At 39.0% G+C, this 22,917-nt stretch overlaps 1 protein-coding gene and 1 long non-coding RNA gene across 7 annotated transcripts in view; one reads left to right on the forward strand and one right to left on the reverse strand.

Annotated features, from left to right (window-relative positions):
• Positions 1-1,987: 1,987 nt before the first annotated feature.
• Positions 1,988-13,340, reverse strand: LOC309386008. 3 transcript variants are annotated; one of them, XR_014174327.1, is made up of 4 exons: positions 13,136-13,340; positions 6,909-8,689; positions 3,771-3,945; positions 1,988-2,453 (listed from the first exon to the last, which is right to left on the reverse strand). It is a non-coding gene; the product is annotated as an uncharacterized lncRNA (long non-coding RNA). The 3 variants fall into 3 exon arrangements; XR_014174328.1 differs by lacking the exon at positions 13,136-13,340 and adding an exon at positions 11,316-11,553; XR_014174329.1 differs by lacking the exon at positions 13,136-13,340 and adding an exon at positions 11,149-11,299.
• Positions 13,341-13,350: 10 nt separating this feature from the next.
• SMOC2 (SPARC related modular calcium binding 2) overlaps positions 13,351-22,917 on the forward strand; it is a 138,136-nt gene continuing 128,569 nt past the window's right edge. For all 4 annotated transcript variants that reach the window (XM_081940897.1, XM_081940898.1, XM_081940899.1 and 1 more), the window contains exon 1: positions 13,351-14,088. In XM_081940897.1, the coding sequence (XP_081797023.1) occupies positions 14,008-14,088 (81 nt within the window). In that variant the 5' untranslated portion in view covers positions 13,351-14,007. The remainder of the gene's footprint in view (positions 14,089-22,917) is intronic.

Here is a 22,917-nt window from a genome sequence, read left to right on the forward strand (position 1 = left end):
ATTCTTCTCTTCCTTGCTAGTATCGGTCTCTTCCCACTTCTGACTATAACCATGTTGTTTGTATCTTTCAATTTGTATTGTTTTTATTTGTTTTCTAGTATGATTTGTAACCTTGACTATCACTAAGTGTTGTATCTTTTATTCTTGATGAATGTATTTTATTCTCCTTGTGTACATTGAGAGCATATGCACCAAAGACAAATTTCTTGTATGTCCAATCACACTTGGCCAATAAAGAATTCTATTCTATTCTATTCTATTCTATTCTATTCTATTCTATTCTATTCTATTCCTAGGGAGCTGGGGAAGACTCTTAAGAACTGTATATCAGTCCATATACCTATATAGAAAGCTGGATCATGGGGATAAAAGAGAGCTAACTGAAGACAGAGACGTTTATCCAGTGGAAAAGAAATACAGTAACAGGAATCAGTTCTATATTACCCCTGTATTGTGCAGATGTCTCTCATGCTGCTGAGAAATATCTCACCAGGACAAGGTGTTATAATCCCATGAGGACAGACACCATTTGGGCACCTCTGGGAAGAGGCAGTCTTTCTTTCTATCTCAAAATGGTAGTAGGGCAACTGGACTTAAAGCAAACACTGATTCATTGTCAAGATAATATCTGGTCTTTTCTTGAATGGTCACAGTGATGACAAAAGAGACAGAGAAGACCTCAGGCAAGGAGTAAATTCATCAGAGTTTGCACACACACACACAGTGCATTTTGCTGCAAATGGTTGAGCCTCTTTTCTTCAATACTTGTTCATTTAAAGAGGCAACACACATATTCTTTTCAGGAGTTTTTATTTATTTATTTTGCTTTTCACTTATTGATTCCTCATAGGCTTCCACTTGCTTTAATTTTCTGTTCCATTCTTGCAAAGCTCCAGTCTCTTTGTCTATGGAGATTCTCAGTCATCCAGGTCATGGTTATCCCAAAGGTGCTTTTTCAAGAAGCAACTGAACTTACAACTGAAGCTGAAGAAGCTTCTTGGATGAGAAGCGAAATGTCTTCAAACAAAAACCCAGAAAGTCCAGTTGCCTCTTGAAAAAGCATCTTTGGGACTCCAGTCTCTCTCAAAAGTGAACATGGCCATTATTTTATTTCATTTCAGATCTTCCATTGGCACTACCCTATTATCATTCATCAAGTGAAGGAAAAAGGTTCAGGAGAGAATTCTTGTGCATGCCTACATATATTTAACCACATTGAATGTCAAGAACTCTGTCAGTGTGATGCCCGACCCAGTACAAGATGGTGGATATTTTGTTGCTTAAGTGACAGATCGTAGCTTTTGCATCCTTTGATACATGCAGTCCTCAACCTACAACGACAATTGGGACCAGAATGTCTGTTATTAAGCAAGGCAATTGTTAAGTGAATCATGCCTGATTTTACAACTTTTTTTGCCATGGTTGTTAAGCAAATCATTGCAGTTAAGTGAATTGCATGGTTGTTGAGAGAATCTGATTTCCCCCATTGATTTTGTTTGTCAGATGCCAGCTGGGAAGATCAAAAACGACGACCACATGACTCTGCAACCATCATAAATATTTGCCAGTTGCCAGGCACCCACATTTTGATCAGGTGACTGTGTGGATGCCATGACAGTCATAAGTGTAAGGATCGATCATATCTCACTTTTTGAAGTGCCATTATAACTTTGAACAGTCACTACATGAATGGTTCTAAGTCAAGGACTATCTGTATCTGTGCTGACTGAGTAGTATTTATAGACCTGACAGCATCCATTCAATGAAGGATGCTTACATTTTTGCTACCTTACACCAGATTTGGTTTCTTCCAACATGAATATATAGTTACAATATTAAACTCCCAAGATACCAAATCTTGGCACAATGTCCTAGGAAGTACCTCCTTTCAATTCTGTAGGATTTGGAAAAATAAACCTGAATAGAATTATATGACTCATGACCTGAGCCATTTATAAGAAACAGGAGCTAGTAAAAGTGTGTACTTTATTAGAAGCAGAGAGTAAGGAACAGTCTATAAAAGCAGCATGACAATTAACATCTCAAAGACTCAAACTTGGACCCATGGCTTCTTCAGTGGATGCCACCAAATTCCATTTTAATATGATAAACAAAGGAAATTATTAAATGCATGGAAAGAACTCCTACTGTTCTATTTAATTTTTGTATTAAAATACATGTCAGCATTCCAAATATCTTCCAAAATTAAATCAAGAGTCCAAGGCAGAACTTTCCTCAAACTTCCAATTTATTAAGAGAGACATGTTGGCACATCTGTGGGAAACCCGAATCTGAAAGCTTCCGGACCTTCCCACCCAGCTGAAAGTTCATGATCTTGTTCCCACACCCACAAGTCCATTGCATGGTCCAATCTTCCCCTGCCACGCTGGCAATTCCACCCATCCAGTTCCAGTCAGGCTCAGAGGTGCAAAGACAAAGTATGACCTTGGATTCTAGAAAGGAATGTTTTATTTTGACAACAACATTCTACTCCTTACATTCCCCCTCCCAATTCCCCACTAATGAAACAGCATAGTAAAATAAGAGAGAGTGTGGCAGGCGAAAGATCCTAAAAGGAATATGACTGCAGGCCTGATACTACAAATATTTCTGTCCAGGACATGTCTACTTTTTGAAAAGCAAACCCTGGCAGAATCCTCAAAAGTCTAGGGTAGTCCTGATGTCACTGTTGTCATTTCTCCTCCATATCTCTTGCACTCTTAATGGCCAAATGACTAAAACATAGGAAGGACGTTTGCAGGAATAGGTATGTCTAGTGCAGGGGTTGGTTGGCAACCCGTGGCTCTAGAGCTGCATGTGGCTCTTTCACCCCTCTGCTGTGGCTCCCTGTCGCTCAAAATATGCGTCATAACTGCCAATGTGTGACACCCACCGACACACAATTTATTGAGGATGACGGCACACAGAAGCAGATGGCATTTTTGATTTGCTGCAAGTGGATAATTTAAGTTTGGCTTTTTATTTCATAAATGCTATAGTTGTTTTTTTTAATACCTAGCATAAAGGTAAAGAATGACATCTGCAGGGTTATCTTCATTTTAGATGTTAAAAGGGTTTTGTGGTTCCCGGTGTTTTCTTTTCTGTGGGAAATGGGTCCAGATGGCTCTTTGAGTGTTTAAGTGTGCTGATCCCTGGTCTAGTGTGTTAGGGATGTAACCCTAGGCTTGACTTGGCAATGTATATAAGCTATGATTACTTTACTGTTACTTTAAATGCTTAAGAGATGTAATTGCTTTGTTACCTCAAACAGCTATAAGAGGGAGCCAGAATGGCTGTTAGCTCTCTGTTTTGTTAGAACCTGATCAGTGTATACTGAGGTATTGTGGTTTGCTATTGTTTAGCTATACTTTGTGTGTTAGACTGACTATTTGGATAACTGAATTACTGAACCGTGTATGACTTGGACTGTTAACCGGACTCTGAATACTTCTATATTTCTACATAGTAAACTACTATATTTTTATACTATTCAGTGTCTCTGTATGCTGGTTTGTGTGTGTTATTCCATATCACTCTCATCACTCTTCTCTGCATACTTGCTCTTCTAACAGGGAGCTTAATTACTTAACATAGTGTAATGAAAAGAAGGATTAGGGGTGACATGATAGAAGTTTTCCAGTATCCAAGAGGCTGCCACGAAGAAGGTGGAGTCAACCTATTCTCCAAAGCACCTGAAGGAGCACCAAAGCACCAAAAGGCAATGAATGGAAACTAATCAAGAAGGAACCTAGAAATAAGGAGAAACTTACTTTTTAGAACAATTAATCAGTGGAAGGACTTGTCTTCAGAAGTTGTGGCTGCTCTATCACTGGAAGCTTTCAGACAACCATTTGTCTGAAACAATAGGGGGTTTTCTGCTTGAGCAGGGGGTTGGACTAGAAGACCTCCAAGGTCCCTTCCAACTCTGTTGTTCTGTTATTCTGCCTGAGATAAAAAAATACTCATGGATTTCACACACTTTGAAACACAAATTATTTTTAAACTATTGTATGAGAAGATGCAGTTAATTAATACAGAGCCCACTAAGTGGCTTTTATGAATACGTGTTGTGACAGGGATGGGGTGGGAGGCTATTATTTTATTTATTATTATTGTTTTTAATATGATTTTTTTTATATTTGTGTAAACTGCCTTGACTTGATGTGCGAGTAGGTGGCAATGTAAATTTTCTAAAATAAGTAAAAATAAAATAAATAAATGATGGCCCTTTAATGATGCCACTGGAAGAGCCATCTTTGATCGGACTTCTTTTGATAAGGATGGCCTAGGGGTGGGTTCCAGCTGCTGCTACTTCCAGTTCGCTCAGAGACACACCCGACTCACATGTGCGCTTCACACGCACATGCTTGTACTAAAAAAATGTTTCTTCACATGTGCAGAAGCAAAGAACAAGATGGCGGCACCAATGGTGCCGAGAGAACCCATTTGGGGGCATGGCAGTCCTGGGTAGCTGCTAGTTACAGCGACCTAGGCCGCCAAGTTACTACCTATTTAGTTGGACTGGTAGGAACCCGCCTCTGGGCTGGTCCTATTTCAAATGCTGGCCGGTCTACTGTATGACAAGAAGTCATTTTCCAAATACTTCACAGAATCCAGATCTTGCTCTCTCCCTGAGTTTACACTTTAACAACAGGCCCTCTTGCTCTTTTCCCACTACAGAAATAAATAGAATCCACCAACTGACACAAACCTTTGCCATAGCAGGGGTCTTTTTTAAAAAAAAAGAAAGAAAGAAATGCCTACAGATTAGTGTTTATACAACCTGTCAGAGACTGAAAGCCACAAAGATGATGGAAAGTTTTCTCTAGCTGTGTGAAGCCAACCTTTTGTTTAGCGTCAAAACCAGCTGGAGAAAAACTCTTGGCAGGTTGTTTATCTTAGCAGACAATCCCCCATTTGAGTGCTCATCATTATTCCTGCTTGTTAAAAAACATAAAAGTCTTCTCTGTGCTTCCTAATTCTGCTTCAGAAGAACCTTTATAGCCATGCCACCAACAGGAAGGGAAGCTGCCTTAGACAAAATAACTCTCTATCTTTGCCTGATCGCAAAAGAACATTAAGGATGGGGAGAAACATAGACTTATGTGGCAAAATATTGGGATATTAAATGCTGTTTTGAGATTGTTCCGTGACTTAAAAAACAACCATTACTTTGAAAATGCTTGTATCTTGATACGGTAAATAACATGTCAAACTGATAGCACTGGACAGTAAAATGACTAATTTACAGGAAGGAGGGTTTTTTTTTTCCTTCTTCTCCTCAGATGTGGAACACATCCATTTATTCACCAAACCACAAACATGCTGGCCCTTTGAATGAGTAAGAAAATGGGTCCAAAATACTAGAAGGTGCAATAAGAATTCTGTTTCTTTTTAATATTTGTTTAAATTAAAGATCATATTGCACTAATAAAAACTAATACAATCTAAAAATATGTGTAAAATAATAGTGTAGAAGGGGCAGGAAAAAGAAAAAAAATAGAAAAATGGAGAAGAGGAAGAGAAAAGCATGAATATAGTAAAGAAAATACATATCTAAAGAAGTAACTTCCAAACTTCAAAGTAATTTATCCCCTCCTTGTAAAATGTACAAAATCTCTTCCTCTCATATTTCATCTCTTATCTATAAATAAATTCATAAATCACAGTCATTTCATTCTGAGTTATCAGCAAAAATCCATTAAGGTTTGCCAGAAATAACAACTTATCTATTACCAGTGAACCTTGCTCAAATAAACCAACTTTATATTCCTTTTCATTATTTTTTTTGTCCTTTGTCAGAAGATTCCTCTAACCAGTCTCTTCTGTAAATTCAATATAGGTCACTCTCTTGGTTTATTTTTCTATATCCCTTTTAATTATTAAAATATCAGCCAGTCTCTTTTGTATGTTCAGTGTAATATCTTTTTCCATATAATTTTTCTAGCCTATCATTTGTAAATCTAGTTTCAACTCACTCTCAGTCTTTTCAGGTAAAACCTGCTCCTCTTCCATAATACCTTTTAGACACAGTTTCTCCATAGAGGCAGATGTCTGTGTTGACAATATTAATGCCAACTTCAGGGACCATTTTTTTTAAAAAAAAAGCTTTAATATGTTCAGTATTATAATAATCCGCTCCATTCTGTAATGGTAGGATCGAGTGTTCTTTGAATTACAGGTAGGCCTTGACTTACCACCATAATTGAGCTCAATTTTTTGGTTGCTAAGTGAGACATTTGTTAAGTGAGCTTTGCCCGGTTTTATGACATTTCTTGCCATATTTGTTAAGTGAATTACTGCAGTAATTACATTAGTAACATGATTGCTAAGGAATCTGGCTTCCCATTTACTTTGCTTGTCACAAGTTTGCAAAAGGTGATCATATGACCCGGGGACATTACAACAATCATAAATATGAACCTGTTGCCAAGCATCCAAATTTATAATTAATTAATATAAATAATTCCAAAATCTTGTTTCAAATGTATTTGGCCCTCTAGTCCATTTGTAACTTTCTAGAATCAAAGTTTTAATCATTTAAAGTTTTAATTTTTTTGGTTTATTCCAAAAGAAAGTTCTTCCACCTGCAGTTAAAACTTAATTTTGCTAATGATTGAAGGGAAACTCACCTGACGCTGTCAAATTTGTCAATACAAAAGTTTTCAATAGCTGAAAAGAAGTTAATAAGCAATTTCCAAAAATGTTTAGAAAAGGAAGTATGGGTTCTTTCAAAAGTGCCATGTGCAATTTGAATCAGATAGCTATTCCCTTGTCTCCCTGAGCATTAAACCCTCTGGAGACTTCTATTTTTTGGTCTCTTCATGAGGAGCAATCATCTGGAACACTTGTGGGCAATCTTAAGTCCTTTCCTTGTCCAGAAAAGTTTGAAGAGGTGGCCTACTCACCAGCTGTTTATTCTTTGCCCAGTCCTAGGCTTCTCTTTTTATGGAGCCATTTCAATCTGCTATTTCTTCTCTGGCAGAAGAAAGGAGCATGAATGATAAAGAAATCATACAAGCCACTGAGAAGAAGAATTATTTAAAAGTACATATTTTTTTTATTCATCCCACTCATTCATTTTTTGTTCAGAACTCAGGGGATAACTTTGAGCATAGAAGGGGGAGGGAACATCCTGAAGAGTCAATGTATGCTGGTGTCAGTTTGCACCTGAATTACGTCCTTACTCACCTAAATCATTTAAGAGTGATGGTTGTAGAGAATCATATTCATTCAAATTATATAGGACTGCTGGGAAGATGAAATGAAACACCTCCCGCCTATATGAGCATCTTTGAGAAAAAGCAGGATACTACCTTGATGTATCTTAGCCATGTACTTAGCCATGAACCAGAGGACCAAACTTTTAAAAACTTTTCATCCATATGACCCTTTGATCTCCATAATCCTTTAAGTAACTGTAAATAAAGAAAACTGTAAATTAAGTAAATATAGAAATTATTCCCATCTATGCTGAGAGTAGAGGAACGATGAGGGGAAAAAAATGATATAAATTTTACTGCTCGCAAAACCTGTCCTTTTGTCTCATTTCAGCAAGAAGGCAGGATGCTGTCCTTAAACTTTGGGTTACATGGGTCTTTCAGGATAGTGACTGGTAGATTCCTGATAGCCACCCATTTGGTATCACTTACTTAAGGAAAAAGTAACCACCAACCACTCTTATGAGCATCTGATAGGGCAGGATTGAAGGGGCAAAGTATATTTTTATTATTATTTTTACTTAGACTTTTTAGGTATTGATTGTGTGAGAAGCTGATATGGAATAATCTGTAAGACTTTTAGATAGCAGCCACAGAAATTTATTATTCCTATGTTGAAACATCTGCCTGAGTGATTGAAAGAATCCATTCAAAATAGCAGAAAGTCTGAATAAGAGAGTTCTCAGTCCTGTTTGCGTTTCTAGATCTTTTTCCCCCTTTCTCCTTCCACTCAACCCTAATCAACTTTGATCAAGCAAAGAGACTCCTCTTCCTTAACCCATACCACACCTTTGTCGGTATTTGTATGCCCGTTTGTCACACATGCTTTCTTATTTTAGATTTTCTCAATACATACATATACACACATACAATATGCACATACCTCAAGTAGTAGTGGTGGGATTCAAAATATTTTACTACCGGTTCTGTGGGCATGGCTTGGTGGGCATGATGTGGCTTGGTGGGCATGGCTTGGTGGGCATGGCAGGGGAAGGATACTGTAAAATCTCCATTTCCTCCTTACTTCAGGGGAAGGTTACTGCAAAATCTCCATTTCCCCATTTCCTCCTGATCAGCTGGGACTCAGGAGGCAGAGAATAGATGCGGGAGGGGCCAGTCAGAGGTGGTATTTACTGGTTCTCTGAACTACTCAAAATTTCTTCTATCGGTTCTCCAGAACTGGTCAGAACCTGCTGAATACCACCTCTGTCAAGTAGGATTCCAGATGGATAAGTCTACCAGTCTTCTGAGAGTCTGACATCTCCATATAGGCATTCTACTGCAGCTAAAGCCAAAATAATGCCATGGAGGCCCAGTGCCCAGTGACTGGACAGGGAAAGGGCATGTCTGCAGCAAATTTACCCAGCCAATCAGAGTTGAGTAGAGTTGAGCAGATCACAGTCCTTGATCACATCATCCAAGTTTCACTATTAAAGGGTCCTTAGATTGTTGAGACAGGAAGTTTTATCCTAGAAAAAAAGAAAAAGAAAACGCCACTTCCAACCAAGGATCAATTCATTCGATCTAACAAAAGTATACTTTGTTTATTCCGGAATTCTGTCTGTGGGGCTTTATCACGTTAAATGTTCTGTTTTTCCTTTATGGGCAAATAGTATCACTGCTTTTGGTATAGTTTTATAAACTTGCTACAAATTATAATTGTGTTTGCCTATTGCCTTGAATATGGTAGCCCTGCAGAATTCTGGCACTACGATTCCCAGGATTTCCAGTCATGTATTTTTGTGAATGGAGATGTATGAAAGATGAAATATGTGGAGTTCATTCAGATCAAAAGGCCAAAAATGCATAAAGGTTTGCCCATGAAGTTTTCAGTTTAGGCATTATGTGGATATCTTCCAGAATGAAAAGTGCAAAGAAAATGTAACAGATTATTCTCCACACTAAGGATGGTTTTCATATGAACAGGATGAAATGAGGCATTCAGGCAGTTGTGAGTAAAGTGTTAATATAGGAGTGGCCAAGCTAGAAAGTGTAAAAATGTATGGGATTTTGGTCCTTGCAAATTTGTATTATCTTTGCACTTCACTTAGATCTGCACAAAGTAATATCCCCATTCTTTTGGCACTCCAAATTAGTCTAGATTGTCTCTGTTGCCTAGTAAGGAAATGGCTGTAGGAAGTTAGCACCCAACCCTCTCTTATTTATTTATTTATTTATTTATTTATTTATTTATTTATTTATTTGCGCTTATAGACCGCCCCCTCTCCCAAAAGGGACTCGGGGCGGTGTACAGTCCGAAGCAAAAATACAACAAGTTACAATTATTAAATAAATACATACATATATATGTATATGTGAGGAGGATAAAAGATATGCCAAACTGTACAGCTAAATAAATAAATCAGAATATACAAAACTTAAAATCCCAATATCCTGTAAAATTAAATTTAAAAGAGACAATCCCTCTAAAAACCAATAAAAGTGTGTATGCCAGGAGGAAAACGTTATAATTATGCCAGACCAGCCAGTCGGAACAGGTGAGTCTTCAATTTCTATCAGAAGGAGCGGAGGTCAGTAGTGGTTCTAATGTCTGGGGGGAGGTCATTCCAGAGGGTTGGGCCCATCACAGAGAAGGCCCTACCCCTCGGTGTCGCCTGTTGGCATTGCCTAGTGGACGGCACCAGGAGAAGCCCCTCCCTGTGAGAGCGAATGAAATATTCTAGGAAATATTAAAAAGGCAGAATATCATTTCCTGGATGAGAAATGAAGAACATGTTTCTTCATTTCTCATCCAGAGAAATATAATATTCTGCCTTTTTAATATTTCCTAGAATATTTCATTTTTCTAGGAGAGGGGTGGGTGCTAACTTCCTACACACCAAAGCACCTCAAAAACAGCAAAGCACCTTAATGCTTCCACAAGCAGGGATGAGAATTAGTTTTTAAACTAATAATTCATTAACCTCCCAATGAAGCGTGGAGAAATTATATCTATCGATACGGCATCAGGTAACTATTAAGGGAGGAACAAAGCTTGTGATAACAGTGGGTGGCTCAAAATACATCAGTGTTGTGCATGACACTGGTAAAACAAAACAAAACAAAAAGGTTATAATCTATACTAAGAATGGTTGAAGATTTTTTTTAAAAAGACCAGAAAACAAACAAGTATCTTAAACTAGGCAAATGATGTTGAGGGTACATATTCTTCCTTTTGCCCACTGTCAAAAAAGAGCATTGTAAAGATACTGATCTGCAGGTTACCCATATTTAAATGACATTGAAGACCATGTTGGTTTGGGAATTGTGGGCCTTATGTTCCCAACACATTTGAGGAAAGTTGATTTTCACTAGTTGGAACACATTCAGTATGGATGCCTTAAGGCCTTTTTAGATTAGCAAGTGATAGCTTAAGAGGTGGTGTGTCTGAGTGAAGCTATTCTCTCTTTCTCACAAAGCTACAACAAGAGCCTTGATCACCTGCGGTGTCAAACTAGGGCACTGCCTGTGGGGCAGAAGTTCCAGAGTGCCTCCTTCAGCTTAATTCTTTTGAGGATGCTGCAGCTGCAGCTTAAAAGATCATTTACTGGATGACAGTCTGCAGGATGCAATCAATCATTTTTTTTGTTTTGTTTCTATTGGTTACTCGACCATGAAGAAGTAAAGAAATGCTGTGTACACACACACACATGCATAAACAATCAGAAAAAGGAAGGCATAAAGAATGCTAAACACATACCCATACCCCCTCCACCTGCCAGGATAGATAGATAGACAGACTCAATACGCTATTCCCTTTCAAGAATATACAAATGTAAAATGATACAGCAAATATAAAAAGATGGCAGCAAAAGCTTTGAAACTAGCATGCCAAAGACTATATATCCTGTTAACCAGGTATATTTTCTCTGTAGGATGTATTCGATCAAGACAATTGCATTATAAAAACTAAATTCCCCTTTCCCACCTGAAAGCCATGGCTCTGTTTGCCTCCAATTTTCTGATATGTTAAAACTTTGCAAGAGTTTTGTGTAAATATACATTCAAATGTCTTGTCTGGGAAACCAAGATGAAGAGTGTGTTAAGAGTGATGCTTGGAATCTTGACCTGATAGCTGAAAAAATATTCATCCACCCTAAGAAATAATGCATTAATATGATGGTTTCAAGATGTGCCTCTCTCAGGCCTGTCTTTTTTTTTAATCACTGCCATGAGAAGATGCTCCCAAAGTGTTACATTTCTGCCTCCTGCTTGATCTTCTCCATTATCTTCCAAGGACCAGAGGGTACTTGCACTTGCAAGGAGATAGATAAATAGATAAACAGAGATTTGCAAGTTTCCTGTTTCATAAAAGACAATGGTTAGGAAAGGCATAGACTTCTGTTGAAAAGGATTTCTTGAATGTAAGCTAGTTTTCTGTGTGCAGCTACGCATAGAGTATATGCGTAAAAGAAGGAGCATATAATCCCACTGTTATTTTAACTGCGTGAGATCACAGAAAATGAATGTCAAACTGAGGATGTATATTAATTAAACAAGATCTACAACAGAATAATCTTGAGCTCTTGTTTATAAGCACAGTTCCTCATTCTTTTCATTCTGTACTCCATGGGTAACCAGGAGTAAAGTTATTGTTTTTAAATAAATACATTTTTTCGTTGGCCAGATGTTAGAGAAGGACTTGACCTGATGCCTCTAATGGGTGGGCCCTGGGCAGCAATCAGTGGACAGAAGCATGCTGTTTTCTCTTTCTGAAATTCTATCCTTTCTTTAATATCTCTTTATCTCTCTCTCTCCCTTTCATATTTAGTGAGCTCCTGCAGATAGACAGGTGATCAGAATTTTTGTTCATTGTGCTTTAAATCAACACACACACAGAGTGATCCAAGTTACTAATGTCTCTTCTGAAAACCCATCTCTTTGACTTTCTATTTAGCAATGACACCAGTTTTCTTTCCATGAATAAAGAAAAATAAAGGTTCCCCTTGTGCTAGTCATTCCCGACACTAGGGGGTGATGCTCATCTCCATTTGAAAGCTGAAGAGCCAGTGATGTCCGAAGATGTCTCTGTGGTCATGTGGCCAACATGACTAAATGCCAAAGGCGCATGGAACACTATTACCTTCCCACCAAAGGTGGTTTCTATTTTTCTACTTGCATTTTTACATGTTTTCGAAGTGCTAGGTTGGCACAAACTGGGACAAATAATGGGAGCTCACTCCATTAATGGTACTAGGGATTCGAACTGCCGACCTTTCAACAAGCTCAGCCTCTTAGTCACTAAGCCACCAGGTACCTGGTTTTTTCCATGAAAAAAAATCATTTCCATGAATACATTATCCAAATAAACCTGGTATTGTTCACAATTCTCTTCTAACTTTCATGTGCAAATTAAACATGTCCAAGAAACATATAAATGTGAAAACAGAAATATCAGAATGAAGGATAGTTATCTCTGTCTTTCACCTAACTCTCCATATGAAGTTAAGGCCTGACTCTCCTCCCCTTCTCATGCGCATCCCTTTAGCAGGAAAGGATGCAGAGATGCCAAAGTGATCTGTTGAGCAATATCTTGGGGACCTTATGATTTCCTCATTTAGATTCCTTTAGTTAGATTCAACAAATTGTTTGAAGCAAGGCTGGGCTAAGGGCATCCTGTAGGCATACACCTTCCCATCTCTTGTAAACTCTACAGAACAGATCGTGGCAGGAACTTATCCCCCCCCCCTTTAATACTATTAAAAGGCTTCAGTTTTGTGCCAGCGTAACGGCGGCTGAAATATTCCAGCAATGCTGAGTATGAAGGGAGGGCGTTAGTCTCCTGCGTCAGCCACACACTCTCTCTAAATCTCCTCGCTTATTCCTTAGAGACAAGAATTAACACGCAACGATCCCAAATGTCACCGGCGTTGGACGGCAAACAACGACGCTCATAAAAAAGTGTCCCAGCTCACCTTTTAAGCCCTGCTCAATCCAATCTGCAGCGCAGCCACAAACAGACCGAAGTTTAGGGTCCCTGTTTGCGCAGGTTGGCTTCTTGCCAACGGTTGCAAGAGGGGAACCGCCAAAGAAGGGCGACTGCAATTCATTCGGGTTTCTCACTTTCTCTTTATCTCTCTCTAGGTGTGTCTCTCTCTTAATCAAGGCAGAGGCTGCAGGTCTAGGCGGAGAAAGTTGAGGCTTGTGTGAGAAAGGGGGGCTGGCGTGAGGGGGGAGAAGAGAGGGGTGGAGACAGAGAGAGAGTGAGAGAGACACACACAGTGTGTGTATGTATGTGTAAGAGAGAGAAAGATTGAGAGAGAGATTTGAGAGGGAGAGAGAGAAACAGAGAGAGAGCGAGAGAGAGAAAGAGAAAGAGAGAGAGAAGGGGTGTTGCGTGTGGGGCTTTTGCACCCATCCATCTCTCCAACACCCTCCTTCAAATCCGTCCCCAATTCCTACTGAGTTCAGAGCTTGCGCGGCTGCCCGCAAGGGTGCTTACTGGGAGGAAAGCTGAAGGCAGCAAGGGCAGGGAAGCTCTCTGATCTCGCTCCAGGGACGAACATCAGATGACAGCTCCAGCACGCCGAGGGAGGGGAACCCCGCTCGCCCTTGGCCGCTGGAGACAGCAGAGCTGAACCCAGCTGCAGCTTCCCTGAAAGGTCAGGCGCCGCGCAGCAGCGGCCGGAGCGAGGGAGCAGCTCTCCGGACATCCCCGCGCAAAGCAGCCGTGCCCGAGCGCGAAACCTTGGGCGTAAAGCTACCCCTCGTCTCTCACCCGCCTTCACTTAACCTGGAAAGGAGAAGCCCGTGAGGACCAAGGAGAGCTCTGCGCTTGTAGCTGAAGATGCTGCTGCTGCTCCCGCTGTGGCTGCTGCTGCCGGAGTTGGCCCTCCTGGCGCCGGCTCAGAAGTTTTCAGCGCTCACGGTAAGGCAGCCGGGGCTGGCGGGTGAACCTCCGGCTGTTTTTTTCCCTCTTCTCTTCCCTCTCGTCGCCGCGCCGGGGCAGCAAAATTCCTCCCGCCGTCCTTCTCCACGCTGCCCACCCGCTTCCCATCCACGAGGGTACTCTCTCAGTCCTTTTTTGCCTAAGCGGGAACCTGCCTTGAAGTTGGGAAACGGCAACTTGTGGTCTGGGATCCCAAATCTGGAGGGGGGGGGGCACTGTCTTCCAAGCGTCCCTCACTCTCACGTGTTGGCTGAAATCCTCACTCGGGGTGGCCGGCTTGATTTTAAAGCAAAAATAGGGCTCCGGTCCTTAATGCTAAATCTACCTCACTCCACCTCTCCACCCCTTTAAAATGTGAAACTAGCAATTGTGGCTTGTACATCTTCGACCCCTCTTTTCTCAATTATCAGCAGGACTGGTAACCTTCGTTTGCTAGGATACATTTTATTAGAAGAAATTGCACCCTATGGCTATCATTAAGTGTTGTACCTTATGATTCTTGACGAATGTATCTTGTCTTTTATGTACACGCAGAGCATATGTACCAAAGACAAATTCCTTGTGTGTCCAATCATACTTGGCCAATAAAGAACTCTATTCTATTCTATTCTTAAAATTGGCATCGTTCTTAAGAGTTCTTGTGCGCACAGACATGCTTGTTTGACGTTAGTTGGTACTCTCCGCGAATTTTTCATAATTATCTTCCACCAACCGGGGGGGGGGGGAAATCACTGGGTATCGATTTCCCTGTGCCTAACGGGCACCGATATTTACATCAATTCTTCTCGGAGAGGTTGAAGGAGCATCAATAAGCTTAATTAATACTTAGTAAACCTCTGCGCCTTGAGTATTCTCTGCCAGGTATTCTCTATTGTAAAGTAATTTGGAGCAATGCAGTTTATTGAATTTGTGTTCAGGTTAAGTGCTGCCTTTAGGATATATTCAATCCAGTTTGGTTCTACTGAAAGTGCTTGGACGAAGTGCAAGTGCAAGGAAAGTGGTTAAGTGGTTTGGGTTTGGCAGCTTGCAGCTTGCTGGAAATCCTCGGGGAATTAGGCTCCCGGTTGCAAACTAATTCGCATTTTTTGGGGGGGGAAAAAGGGGGGACACAGAGGGAACTACAGATTTACGAGTCTGAAACACTGGTCCTAAACGCAATGAGTTGGAATACAATGAAATGCTCAAAGGTTTTAGGGCAATTTACTCCAAAGGAGACCGGCTTGAAATCATGTGGCTTGGCGCTAGAGTTCAATCCAGTGAATGGGATTCACTTTCACTTTCTAGGTAGATGTTCCCTGCTTAATTTTTTTAAAAAAGGAGAGTGAATAGGAAACAAACTGATGCTGAATAGGCTTGATAAAGATCCAGCTTCAGGGCTGCTAGCTTATAACCACTGGGCACGAGGCAAAGGAACCTGGCTGTGCTTATCTATGCTGTTTCGAAACTCAATAGAACTTTTAAGCATTAAGCCTAATGAATGAATGAATCCAATGTCTAATAATCCATCACTAACTTTCTTTGAGTCACTTCCAATACATTTAACATAGCACCGAATGAATACTGTGTTTCCTGAAATATCAATTCACCAGGTGTTTGAACTTGTTTTGGGGGATGACATGGATATTCATTTCCCATTAATGCACTGAGGATTCACTGAAATTGTGGGCAGAAATCCCAGTTATTCTTAGTAATTTCAGTTACTCTTCCCTCCAAGCACGTATGCTTAGAAGGACCCTGATCATTTTGATTTATGAACTGTTTTCCCCCCCAAAATACTTCCAGGCAGCTGCTGTGTTGCCCAAGAAGTAGCAGTAGATGGGCAACAACTTTGGATAGGCTAGTTTTATAAAAATACCAACCATCACTTCCGCAGGAAAACCTCGGAGTTATAGAAGTTACATTTTGTAAAACGATGATTTCTTTTAACTGCCTGGATATCCTTTCAGATACACCACATACTCTTGCTTTAGAAAGGAGTGGATGTCCTATCTCCAGCTTGCCTCCCTAGTTGATTGGACTGTTGAAGACCAAATATTCTATTGAGCATTCATTTATTCATGATGCCTTTAATTACCCACTAATTAGTTATTCTACACAAAAAATATCCAATGTGGAAGACAGCTGGAAGGTTCAGAAAGATATCTCCTCTTCCAGTGTTGGCTGAGAATACCTTAAAAATTTAGTCAACTCTCTTTCCTAAATCTTCCCGTTGTCCTCTGTCATGAGACAGAAGACTTTCCTTCCTCAAGCTTTATGCTGGGGAAAGAAAGAATAAATAGGTGTTTTGTGTGTGTGTTTGTGTGTGTGTTTGTGTGTTCCCCTTGGTATGATTAGCTACATTTCTGGCCCCTTTATGAAGTACAGAATGGGTAACTTATGATTGTAGATTGACCTCTGAGCAGTATTTCATGTTCAGTCCAAAACACCAGCTTTTTGGAAAAGGAGCCAGTTTGCCCCTTTGAAAAACTTGTCATATCCCAAGATTTCTCAGCCATGTTGCTAGGATATTGCATATGAATTTTATTAAAGTCAGTCTCGGTAAGAATAAATGCAACTAGCAAATAAGCAATTGCTCCCCATTTAAAAAACAACAACAACAACCCCAAGTCTACATATAATTACTCACTTATCAACAACAAAAGAAAGCAGAACTAACTTCTGTTGCATACACTATCAGTTTTATGAGAATACTTTAATAGAAATGTTTATTTACATTACAGCACCTGTATGTAAACTGAACTGAAATTATATTCTATATATAAATTTATGCAAGCTAGTTACCACAGTTTATCATTCTGAGACATTCCAGTTTCCTTTCTCTCTTTGTAAAAAATCTTTTGTGGGAAGGAATTTGAAAAAAAAACCAAAGTGGCGAGTTATCTAATTTATCTTTAAATCATCTTAAATATTGCATTCTGGACAATGATGTAGTAGCAGATTCCAAAACATGAACTGAGAAAATAAATAAGTAGAAGAAGTTTTTCTGCATTTTCCTATCAAATAACCTTTTATTTATATTTGAAAAAATAATATAGCAATAACAATAATAATATACAATTCTGTCTGGCCAAAGAAGAACCAGTTAAAATCCCTCCCCCCATAACCCTGAGTGCCTTTGCAATGCTGCATTTTCATGACAATTTCCTTACTTTGAAAATTTAGGTTTAGTTTTAGGTTTATTTGGATTTATATGCCGCCCTTCTCCAAAAGGACTCAGGGCGGCGTACAACATTAAAAACACACATCACAAAAGTTTAAAAAAGATTAAATCCATTTCCAAAAAGACCAAACCAATTTTTTAAAAAGAAACAATACATTTAAAATAAGTTAAAATTAACATTAACAGGCCAGGCCGGCTTGCTGGAAAAGCCAACTTTTTAGGGCGCTTCGGAAGGACCGGAGGTCAGGGATTATGCGGAGCTCCGGGGGCAGCTCATTCCAGAGGGATGTTATAGTCTTTCCTTTATGAGAAAGAGTGGGCAGCATATATTCCACATCTCCATCTCTCATCAGCCTTGGTCAACATAGCCAATGATAAGAATATAAGAGATGTAGCCTTACCAACACCTAGTAGGATGCTGGTTGCCACATGTCTTCATTAGATGAAAGCTGCCCTTACTTCCAGTGTCCTTGACTATCTTCATCACTACAGAGGAACAGCTACACAGATGTAAAAATAGATACATCAGCCAAGTATTAAACAACAGGTATATAACAAGTCTGGGTTGTACATTGCTTCTGATTTAGCTGCTTAAATCCAGTGGATTTCCAATGGGAATTAATTTAATATATTTGTCTACAGGTTTATAGCTTTAGGACATGACTTGAAAGCATCCCTAGAGGTATTGTTTGATGTTACTATTGGTTTATAGCTTAGGTAGAGAGGGGGAAGAAAAATATTGGTCCATCAGCTGTGTTGATTTCAAAAAGGCAGCCATGCAGGTTGCTTGTGAATTGACATTTATATACCTATCTTTACTTTTGATTTTTTGGTTCTGTCAACAGATCATGAATGGTGATCCAGCAGCAAACTATAATCAGAATTGCGGTACAATATTATAAATTAAAATGGCTCCTTTGTATTGGCTCTATTTGATTGCATAATCAATCAAAGTTTTATGTGATTTTAATTTTCAAACTAAGCCAATGCAATATGCTGGTACAATGGGATATTTTATCCCTCTGCTAGATTACTGATTGATCATTGCATTTTGATTGTGTTACCATTTGTGAAGTTACAGATTCTTTTACTCATTAGGACTTGGGCTAGATAATCCTTGTGGTGCTTATTAAGTTTACAAGTTTATGATTCCATGACTCTTTTCAGCACACCTTAGTTGCACAAAATGAGCTGTATTAAGGTAGCAAAGAGCTTTGACTTTACTGATATAAATCTCAGGTTATGGACAGACCAGTTAACACTTTTTGGTAAGGATCGTTTGACAAGAAAATTTAGCTGGCTGGCCATAATACAGTGCATGAATGGTCCTTGTTTTATTTGTTGTGATTTTGTTAATTGCATCAAGATAATAGAAGAACAGGACATTGATGATTAAAGCAAATGTGTAAAAAGGTTAAATTAAAGCCATAAGAATGATCCGTCTCAATTACAATCTATACACTTCATTTCATTTCATTTATTTAGTTTGTCAAGCATGTACAAGGTAACAGATATAAGTATAAATATGGATATGAACACAGGAAATGGGTACGAATAAATGCAGGCAGTAGACAGGGATGTTAGGCACGCTGGTTCACTTATGCACGCCCCTTACAGACCTCTTGGGAATGGGGTGAGAGAGAGGATGCACTTAAAAAGCAGCTGAGCAATTGACTATAAACAATTTGTATAGTGAAATGACACAGGTTCACTTTATGCCCCTTTCAAATCAACTTTCACAACTAACCTATTTACCCCAGATTTTGAGATGACCATGGACTAAAAGCAGGGGCCGAATGTTTTTGTTAGTGCTAGGTTTAAATAACTACTTTAAAACTCATAAAATGCCTTAAAATCTAACGGTTCTTTAAAGGGTTGGAACTCTGAGGAGGGACTGTGTTATAGACACATTATTTATAACAGTCATAAAATGGACATACCATTTTATTTATCTTAGACTTTCAGTAAATGAGAGTTTCTGTTATACAATACCATAAATGTTATCCGACAATCATTTTTTGTGTGTAACTCAAAATGAGAATGGCTGGGTCATTCATGCCTGACATTCGTCATAAGAGGTTCCATTCTTTTTGCAGACTTTATTTACCAGAAAATGATTTCTGGGTTAAAAGCTAACAATTGGCAACCTTAAAAAAGCTCCAAAAATGTTATGGTGTGTGACTTCTGCAAGGGCAAATCATAGTAAACCAGGTAGATATTGACAAATGTTTATCCCTGGGGTGCAACATTTGAAAGTTTGGCTTGAAGTATTTTACAATAAGTAATATAGAGTGCTTTTCCTCCTCTTTAACTTTGAACAATATTCTAAGTTCTAGCCCATGCCACACTTTTGTGCTGTATCATGAAATTTCCTGGTTTTAACAAAAATGTATGCATCATACAAAAGGGTCAGTGCTGTTAGCTAAGAGTAATTTTATCTTACAGGTTAGAAGCTTTGTTCCCAAGGGGTTCAGAGAGGTTTGCAGCTGCCTAAATGTGATTGTAATTTAGCAACTTTAGAGGGGAGATCATAGCCAGGGGATGGAAAAGTAACAAGGAGGGATAGAAATAAATTTTGGCTATGGATGCAGGGCACATCACTGTTTGATAAATGAACACAAGGTAGAAAAGTGACTTCCTAAGAAAATCTATTGCACAAGAGAACCCATAGAAAAAAAATGAATGATTTATAATAATTGAGAAATAATTGACACATTTGCCTGTTCTGGTACTGTCAGTATACCAGTTATGAGTCACATTCACCGAGGTACCTAAGATAAAGGTAAAGGAATCCCTGTGGATTTTTCACCGCTTGTCATTGCCAATTATAGGGGGCGATGCTCATCTCTATTTCCAGGGCCATTGATTGAGCACTGTTCGAAGATGTTTCCATGGCCATGTAGCTAGCATAATGTCATGGAGTACTGTTATCTTCCCACCAAAGTGATACCTATTAATCTATTTACCGTTGCATGCTTTAAGACTACTAGGTTGGCAGGAGCTGGGACAGGAATGGAGCTCAACCTGTTGCATGATGCTCAAGTCTCAAATTTTGACTGTTGGCTGGAAAGCCAATTAGCCCAACATCTTAACCACTGAGCCATCCCGCCATCCCGAGTCATCTAAAGGAACCCAACAATTGTCTACCATGTAAGGGATATTACTTAAATTGCCACAATGACTGTGGCAGGCAACTGGGATTGATTCCTGAAGCGTATCCAAGTGTAGTTCAGATTGTGAAGTATTGAAGTCATATTCCCTAAGCTAGGAATGTGACCATTTCAAGACACATGGGCTTTATTGGCTGCTGGTTTACCATCCATTCAAAAAATTTCCCCAGTGTATGCTAGGTCCCTAACATTTAATGGAGTATTCAGAAAATATGGAACTTCAGGAAATTTCCATTCTTCTGATGATATTAGAAATCTGCATTCACATAGATCAAATTGCACCCTTGAAGAATGTTCTGGAATATTGGTTATTACCTCATGGAACCATTATTCTAGATCTTTTGTCCCTGTGAACATGAAAACATTTTTTTTACTTCATTCTTTCATATCTTACTTGTGTCAGTGCATATTGGCATACCTGTTATACTTGACTTTTGAAGGATTTGTGTTGTTCCACTATCATCCTCATTTCCACTTTTTCCAACACAAAGTTAAGGAAAGCATCAAGCATAAATGCTTCCCCCAATGGGACTGCCTTAGTTTAGTTCCAATTTAGCTTCAGTAGGGAGAATAGAAGTACCTTAGACTGTAGGTTGTCAAGTGCACTTGACTTTCATTTGGAATCTTTATCAATTGCTTAAAGATAGCAAAGATGCAGTTCTGAGCTTTCCAAGAAATAATGGGTCATCTTTGTTCCCGCATTGCCAATAATAATGATTAAGTAACTAAGTGTATCCATTGGGTCCATATGCCAGCTCTCCCCAATCTGGTGCCCTCCAGATATCTGTTCCCCAGAACTGAATGATAGCAAATATGGAAAGCCCAACAACTCTGATCTAGCAAAGTTTGAATCCAACAAATCGAAGAGCATCACCTGAAAAATGTTAGGATATGCAGTTGAGATGAGCGCTGTTTTGTGGGTGGGGGATGCAGGACATTACCTATGATTTTCCTTCATGATGTGTCCCTCCCCCACTTTATCTTACTGTCTTTGTCACAGGTTTGCCTCTCTCTGTTTTTATGGCTGATCTGTACTCTGCCTCCCAAAGGAGATGTGAAGGCCAGTGATGACAATTGGTGCTCCTTATCCTTGTTCCTATTAGTATTTACTTTCTTGAAAAAGGCAGGGAAACAGTCAGAAAGAGTCAGAAGCAGAAGAAGGATCAGAAGGTTCTGTGGTTATCAGAAAGCCTGTCCTGAAAAGAAGGGTTTGGCAAGGAGCAGATTAAAAACCAATGATGGATCACACACTTTTAGCATTTGTGCACATCAAACAGATTCATTACTGTAGATACATTCCATGTCAGATGCCCAGGAATACTTGGGAGGTGTGTTACTCTAACAATACAAACATTGCAGGAATTAGCAATTTATACTATGATAGGTTTGAAAAATAAAAGGGACTGAAAATCATTCAGAAACGTACGTTATGAATACGCACTTGCATATTTATTTGATTTTGATGCCACCTGACTCCATCCAATGAATCAGAGTTAGTGCCTTTCAGATTTCCACACACATATTTTGATTTTATAATGCTGTATTTAAAAGGCAACTTCCCCTATATATTGAGAGCCAAAACTGCAAATACTAAATGGCATGACATGTGATTTGAATTGCATATTCCATCATACTTTGTCAGTATCCCAAAGCATTGTCAAAAACTATACAAGCTTTTGTGGAAGATTTTTCTGAACCCTGTTTTAGTGTTTTTGTGCATGGTGAATGTGCTAATTGCAAAGAAGTTTTTGATGGATTGTCCAGCAGCTCCTCATTGCTAACTAAAGCTGCCAGTATAGAAGCAACTATAAAGAATGCCATGTCTGTTGAGTTTCAGTTGATGATTTTTCAATGCTTTTAAAATATCAGGATCAAGACCTGTTAATCTGTCCAGTTCCAAACTTTCTTTGTGCAACCATAGGTTAACCAGAATCTTGACAAAGACTGGTTTTTTTGGAGATCCAGTAAGGGTCAGAGTTACTATCTTTAAAAAAAAATATATTCATCACTAGATGACTTTAAGATTAAGGACAGTCATGTCCAGTCAGTACTTGGCCTGTACACTAGACTGGAAGTAGAAATAACAGGAAGAAGGCAAGGACAAACCATTTCTTTATTGGGATCAAGAAAATAATATAGCTTTGTCTCTGTAAATCATTAGAATACTGTAGCACGTGATTTGAAGGTAACTTTGCCTTTATCAAGGAAGTAATCTTTATATCGATAAATCTGAATGCTTTAGTTCATTTAATCCATTAGTTTTTTGCACACTTTCCCCTCATCCTACTTGATATAGTATTATTTGTTTGTATGTATGCTTGATTGCATATGTATTTATGGATTCAGTAAGAAAGTCAAAAAGCCAATTAAGAACCAGTTGAATGCTCTGGCATTGACTATGAGATTGAACTGGTTCTTAACTGGTTTTAAACATTTGCGATAGTCCACAGTTATAGTCAACAGTCAGTGGTCTCTAAC

This window comes from Natrix helvetica, assembly GCF_964273705.1.
Source record: "Natrix helvetica genome assembly, chromosome: 2".
In the NCBI taxonomy this organism is placed as follows: Eukaryota; Metazoa; Chordata; class Lepidosauria; order Squamata; family Natricidae; genus Natrix; species Natrix helvetica.